A 7,239-nucleotide genomic window follows, 5' to 3' on the forward strand; every position below is an offset into this window, starting at 1 on the left:
TTCCCTCAGTTTGTTATTGAATGCTTTTTATAAATAGATCCATATAATGTATTAATGTATGCATTTAAATAGTCTACAGAGTTTGGATTGCCAGCTTTTTCACAACTTCTCCATAACTCGTACCTGTTCTACTAACAAAGTCTCAAATCCTAGATTGACAATCGATTAGGTATCCTATAATTCGGTCAACTAAGGAGTTTACAATATTATATGAACTAGATTCACAATCTTGACTTAATTTTTCAAAGAAATTAAATTTAAAGCTTTTACATTAATTGAAACTACACACTGTTGATTGTAAATTGTTAATGTTATAAATTATTTTTTACCAACATTATTTAATTTATTGGAGCATGATCGTATTAGATAACTATTACTAATTTTAATAATCATGAACAATTTTTTTTTCTTTTTAGATAAATTATATTTTTAAAAGGACAATGGTTTCAAAAAATATATATATATATATATATTTTTAAAAGGACAAACAAGAAGGAAAGGAGGGAGTATTTTGTATAATAGGCTTATACCAACATCGATTACATGCTTATTGCAATGCAAAACAAAATACGAAGTATTGATTTGGCCATACATTCAAATCCACACTCAAGTGACTAAACTTACACTTAACCCAGCTAGATATCCCGACATGAATTTATTGTACTAAAAAAATTCATAACCTAATTTGAGCCGAACACAAATTCAACCTAATTTGAGTAGAACACAAATTCAACCCAATTTAACTATCTAAAGAGTATCATTAAGCTTTTGCACAAGTTTTACAAAACTTCAAATAATTTTATTCAATTATTTTAATAAAATCTCGATAACTAAATCATTTCAAATCTGAATCCAAACTTAAACCTGAACTCGATCCGCTAACCCGAATTGGCTTCAAAGGATCAAGATTGGAATACAAATGAACAAGCCTCAACGCTGCGTTTAACCCAGCTCCAAAGTAAAACGCCGCGATCCAATAAATCATTCTTAGTCTCGCTTCTAGGCTTCTTGCATAGCTGACTGAGGCGAAAGGAAAAAGGAGAGAGAAGAGTCCACTAAACTAAACCCAACAACAGAAGCCGCAACATTTCACAAATCTTCGAGCCTCCAAATACAGAGAGATGCAGAGGTTTAAAGGGGTTTTACAATCAACAAATTCACTTCATAAACTTGGTTTTCTCTCTCCTTTTAGAACCTATTTAGCTCAACCTAATTACTTACCTCAATATGATCGTGTGGAAGATCAGGTTTTTAATTCTATTTCTCTTTAATTTTTGTGGGTTTGATTTGTTTTTGCTGTTCTTTGATTATTTGACTTGCTTTAGCATTTTCCAATTGCACATTTTGTTTCAAATTTCGATTTTTATTTGTTGTTCATTGAATTTTATTTGAAATGTTAAATTTTTTTATTTGTTGGCAATCTTTGTTCTTGTTGTTCTTTGATTATTTGGCAAGTTTAGGCATTTCCCAATTGTACATTTTGTTTGAAATTTCAATTTTTTTTTTTGTTTTTCTTTGAATTTTTGTGAGTTTAAGCGATACTCAATTCCCCATTTTGTTTGAAATTTTATATTTTTTTTATTTGTTGGCAAGCTTTGTTCTTTGATTATTTGGCAAGTTTAGGCATTTCCCAATTGCACATTTTGTTTGAAAATTTTCTTGCTTTTTTCTGAATTAGCTTTTACTTTTTTTATCTTTAATTATTAGACGGAATTTAGCAACACCCAATTTCTCATTTTGTTGAACTTATAGGTTTTGGTTGAAGGGAGAGCAAATTCAAGGGCAGCAATTCTCAACAGACCTTCTTCACTCAATGCCATTTCAACTTCTATGGTCTGCTGCTGTAACTTCTGGTTCTATTAAATTAATTGAACCTTTCAAATGTTTATGTTAATTGGTATAACTATATTTTGATTATAGGCTGGTAGGCTTAAGAGATTGTATGAATCATGGGAAGAAAACTCTGATCTTGGGTTTATCATAATGAAGGTAACTAATTAAAATTTTGCTAGAAAGTTTTGCCCTTTTATAAAAACTTTTGGTTTTGACATTTTAATTAAAAGGTGTATGGAATGCTGAATTTGTTTTTGAATATTGAAAGGGAAATGGGAAGGCATTTTGTTCTGGTGCCGATGTTGTTAGCCTCTATCAGCTGATTAATGAAGGTGGGTTAGAGTTAATTACCTTTGCTTAGCTTCGAGGATGGCAGCCTACACTGTATTCATAGATATTGCTGTTAATGTTTGTTACTTTTTCCTTTTTTATTTTATTGTGTGCAGGGAAAGTTGAAGAGTGTAAGAGCTTTTTCGATACATTGTACAGATTTGTATACCTCATGGGTACTTATGTTAAGCCTCATGTAAGTGATGCTGTATAATTTGCATTGGACTTATGTGGTCTTTAATGTTGAATGTTATGATCATTTGCTGATTACATTCTGATTATGAATGTAAAACGGAAGTGAATACTTTCTAACGTTGTTACCTATTGTCATCCATATCAGTCTAAGTGGGTTTCCTTGAATCTGTAGGTGGCTATCTTGGATGGAACCACTATGGGAGCTGGTGCTGGTATATCTTTATTAGGAATGTTCAGAGTGGCAACTGATAGAACAGTGTGTCCCTTACTCTTGGAAATATAGCTTTCTGATGTCCTATTTCTTCTCTTTGTGTAATATATTTATCATCTTCTGGGGTGTGATTGTGTGATTTCATGACCCCTCTTTGATAATGTGAGCATTTAATGATATGTAGTGCATAGGACCAAACATACAACAAAACAATTTTAAGTTGGTTCTCATTTCTTTCAAGAGGTGCATATTATGTGTCTATATACATGTACTCTGCCTCTATATCCCTTTAGAGTATTGGAATTCTGAAGTTTCTCTGTAGCATGATTTAAACTTTTCATATCAAAATAAATGTCATTCATAATTAAACTTCCCTTTAGCCAAATAGAATAGATACAAGAAATGTTGTTTCTCCTCTACTGCCTAAGAACGACATTCCATGTTCAGTTACAAGTTATTGTAATCAGCAATTTTAGCATTACTTTGAAACATTTTGCAAGTGGCGTTTGGTTAAAAACTTGAGTGGCTCTGTGAGTTTTTAAATTCTGCTCAATTTATGTGATGCTCATTTTTATTCAGACAAAGTGATATTGAACATGAAATCAACAATTTCAGGTATTTTCTCATCCAGAGACACAACTGGGTTTCCATCCTGATGCTGGGGCTTCTTTTTTCCTTTCTCGTCTACCTGGTTATCTAGGTAGGTTTTTGTGCCTAGTGTATCTAATGTACAATTATTTATTACTGTAGGAGTTAATAACTTAAAATCTTTAGCACATTTGTATTAATTCTATGGATTACTTTCTTTGATGCAGGTGAATACCTGGCTCTGACAGGAGATAAACTAAATGGCGTTGATATGATTGCTTGTGGTCTTGCTACTCATTACTGCCTAAATGCGGTTGGTTATTTCTGATATGCTAATTAATATGAATGCGGATAGTAAATTTTGCACTTGCTTACTCTAATTATTCTTCTGTAATAAATGAATCTGGCAGAGACTTCCGTTGATAGAAGAGCGCCTTGCTAAATTGTTCACAGACGATCCATCTGTGGTAGAAAGTTCGCTTGCTCAATATGGTGACCTTGTCTACCCAGATAAGAGTAGCGTTGTTTACAAGTAATGCCAACCTTCTATTTTGCTTTCTCAATATGACCCCTCTTAATTAGCCATTTGCAGCTCCATATTACTTTAGAACCAAGCTTGTGAACTTTGGTGCCAACATTATTTCTATTCTGTTCCTCAATTTACAGCTTACTTAACCTTTGCTGGTTGATTTGGATAATGACACACTTTTGATACAAAGATTATGAGATTTAGCAGATACTTTGACTAATTACTTAGCTAGTGCTGGAAATTGTAAGCAAAGGTTCTATAAATTGTTTACTATCTAACCTTATGAGCGGGAAATTGAAGGGAAGGGCACAGGGATATTTTGCTGAGTTGCGTTTACTGATGAATGAATTTGATACCTTGGTTCTGAAGAGGGATAAGCTATATTAAGGCAGCAGTTATAAATGTCCCAGATTAAATTGTGTTAGATAGGAAATGAGATGCCCTTACCATGCCAGACAGTGCTTGTTTGGTTGCATTTGAATTAAATTCCCATGGCCATTTACAGTTTATAGGAAGTAACACCCTTCATGTATTTCCTAGGAATTTGCCAAACTTGTTTGGTTGACATGAGGGAATTTGCATTTCATGTGAATTATGAATGACCAAGGGGAGGTTAGGTAATTAACATCCGATATGTAGGAACTCAGAATTCCTAGGAAGTTCCAATCCCCCCATTTTGCAAATTTCATAACAACAAGGAATCTAAGAATTTCCTAGGAATTTCTATTGCCTATGTCAAACAAATGCAACCAAACAAACTCTCGCCTTTCCCTACCAAGTCCATCTCCATTAGGGAACTACACAAACAGTTCATCATGTGCTAATTTGTCATTTGGTTGTAGTTAATTCTGTGTTTTGGCGCATAATTATGCTTGGTGGGATATACATCTAAACATCATAATTAAAAAAAAAAAATCTTTGCAAAGAGGATTTTATTTCTGCTGTTTGGATAACGATTACGAGAATATTTTGCTATCTCTTGTGATTTCTTTCATTTACTGATGACAATTGAATCATGCAGAATTGAATCAATTGATAGATGTTTCAGCCATGATACAGTTGAGGAGATTGTTGATGCTCTGGTAAGAATAATTTATACTTTCTTTTCTTGATATCATTTGGCTTCTCTGCAGAGCTCTTTTCTTTTCCAAGGGTGGGGTAGTAGTCACCTGTTTTTTTTCTTTTTTCTTTTTTCCTTATGAAGGAGAATTTTGGCGGACTTCCTGACTGTTGTAACTAAAGTGCTCTCATTTGCTGACTACTGTAAAGCATTGAACTTAGTGTATTTAAACTGTACCTTACAGAACCTCTCATACTTGTCAGGCAATGCGTCAATATGTTAGTTTAATCAGGCAACAAGTCAATTTTTTTTCGTAGATTGCATGCTTTTCAAACCTGGTAGAAAATTGAATGTAGAGTTACTCATGACAAACAAATTCTTAGCTAATTTGTCAAGATGATAGACTATTTTGTGGTGAAATCTGGAATTTTTGTGGGTGGCTCTGTACTTGGTGGTCGCTTAGTTATTTGTAGGAAGTATGACTTCCTAGGACAGTTCCAATGGCCATGAATGTTTATATCGTAATAAATGTCAGGGTTCGTTTGGTTGGACATCAGAATTTCTAATTCCCATGAGAATTTCCACCTACCTTGTGGATTAGGCAAGTTAACACTTCCATTTTGTGGGAAATAGGAATCCCCAAGAAGTCTCAGTGTCTTACTCAGTCACTCCTATGTTACTGCCTACCAAACAAGTTCACATACACCTAATTCATTGGAGAATCAAATCTCCATGTAAATAAATTTAACCAAGCAACAACATAGTATGGTTTACCTCACTACAATGACCTTCCTTGCATAAACATGAGAAAAGCTATGATTTTTGGTCATTAGGATCTTCTATATATTTGTATCTAGGAACAACCACTGTTATGTGCCTTTGTGATTGTACAGGCTTTGAACCATTGTTGATATTATGGGGTTTGATATGTGATTAATAAGAGTTTTTGACATTAAGGTTTCTTATTAATTTACCAGGTTATCTTGAGCTTCTGCTTTTTCGATTTCCCTGTTTTTTCTTGTGCAGTTTCTTTGTCCTTGGTATTGAGTTCATAAAACCTTTAAAGTGTTTTTATATGGACAAAAATAACTGAGAATTTAGATACATTAGTATGTCTCTTTTAAAAATTATTTCTTTTCCATTATGCAACCAGAACTTGAGTATATCAAATGCGTACTGTTCTACTGATATACTTGCCCCCAAAAGAAACACCGATTTCATAAGGTTATTTTTTATTAGCCACCCATGGCTGTTAATTTTTTAGCAAATTTCATGCTATTCTCTGTAGGCCTGTAGCGTAGAAGGATTAATGTGCCTAATCTGGCAGATCTAGCTGTAGTCTCTGAAATTCTGAATGGCAAAGTGTGACTAAGGTTGACTTGACTTGCTTCAGTATATAGACTCGGCTTTATGTTAGATTCATTCTGCTGCTTGTCTAACCTCGTTGACTATACTTTCAGATTTTCTTTGTGTAATTAGCAAATTTTGGCTGCTCAGAATGAATGCAAAAAATATAGTCCGTTAATTCTCCTTGAATTATGGTTCAATTTCCACAGGAAAAGGAAGCAGCTAAATCTTCTGATGAATGGTGCAAGGCTACCCTGAAGAAACTGAAAGAAGCCTCTCCATTGAGCTTGAAAGTCACTCTACGATCTGTAAGCTCTTGTAACATCTCTAGCTGGGCTCCCCTCAGCGATCTTTGCTTCTTATGGCTCTTATTTGTTGCCTTTTTTTTCTTTTTAATTATTATTATTATAATCAAATTCAGATCCGTGATGGGAGATTTCAACCTATCGACAAATGTCTAGCTCGGGAATACAGAACAACTGTGAATTGCATATCCAAGAGAGTTTCCAATGACTTCTGTGAGGTATATGCTGTTAAATTACCTCTATTATCGTAAGCAGGTTTTGAAATACCGAAATTTCTGAAATTTCTCCGATTTTGTTTCTTTCAAACAGGGTGTTAGGGCACGCTTAGTTGACAAAGACTTTGCTCCTAAAGTAAGCCTTCCTAAATCAATGCTTCTGAATGTTTTTTCTTAGTAGTGTTTGTACTTAATGTTAAACATCCTGCCCCATTCCTTATAACCGATATATTAAATTCTGCAGTGGGATCCTCCTACTCTTGAAGACGTAAGCAAGGATATGGTGGATTGCTTTTTCTCACCACTCGGAGAATACGAACCTGAGCTTAATCTACCTACATCACTGCGAGAACCAGATATGTGATAGCCGATGTCTTCTGTATTCCAGTCCGGAGTTTTGTAGCATTGATACTTACTTTTAGGATATTGAGTCCTTAGATTTTTTTTTTTTTTTCTTTTCTTTCTTGTATAACAAATTACTTTAGTAACCTGAAGAAGAGATGATTGACTGTTCTGAAACAGTTGGATTTGTCTCGGGTGAGGCTGAGAATGTCACAAATTGTTCAAATTGATGTCTTGTTTATCAAAATTCTTATCAAGATCAATAATTATCACTTTCTGGTTTA

General features: G+C 33.9%; 1 protein-coding gene across 1 annotated transcript; it reads left to right on the forward strand.

Annotated features, from left to right (window-relative positions):
• The first annotated feature begins 1,008 nt into the window (after positions 1 to 1,008).
• On the forward strand, positions 1,009 to 7,239 carry LOC145556458 (small ribosomal subunit protein mS47-like). Its single transcript, XM_081618110.1, has 14 exons — positions 1,009 to 1,247; positions 1,753 to 1,833; positions 1,921 to 1,989; positions 2,102 to 2,165; positions 2,280 to 2,359; positions 2,531 to 2,614; positions 3,185 to 3,269; positions 3,385 to 3,470; positions 3,568 to 3,689; positions 4,708 to 4,768; positions 6,303 to 6,401; positions 6,515 to 6,616; positions 6,708 to 6,749; positions 6,858 to 7,239. Exons 1-14 carry the CDS (start codon positions 1,122 to 1,124, stop codon positions 6,975 to 6,977), a joined length of 1,221 nt encoding a protein of 406 aa, XP_081474236.1. The 5' UTR covers positions 1,009 to 1,121; the 3' UTR covers positions 6,978 to 7,239.

The sequence above is a fragment of the Chenopodium album genome, chromosome 8 (genome assembly GCF_948465745.1).
Source record: "Chenopodium album chromosome 8, dcCheAlbu1.1, whole genome shotgun sequence".
Classification (NCBI taxonomy): domain Eukaryota; kingdom Viridiplantae; phylum Streptophyta; class Magnoliopsida; order Caryophyllales; family Amaranthaceae; genus Chenopodium; species Chenopodium album.

Excerpts from the sequence above, each read along its gene's own strand:
- LOC145556458 (XM_081618110.1), top strand. The coding sequence starts at position 1,122 with ATGCAGAGGTTTAAAGGGGTTTTACAATCAACAAATTCACTTCATAAA. Across the intron at positions 1,248-1,752 it reads ATGATCGTGTGGAAGATCAG|GTTTTGGTTGAAGGGAGAGC; the intron begins GTTTTTAATTCT and ends TTGAACTTATAG. Across the intron at positions 3,270-3,384 it reads TCGTCTACCTGGTTATCTAG|GTGAATACCTGGCTCTGACA; the intron begins GTAGGTTTTTGT and ends TCTTTGATGCAG.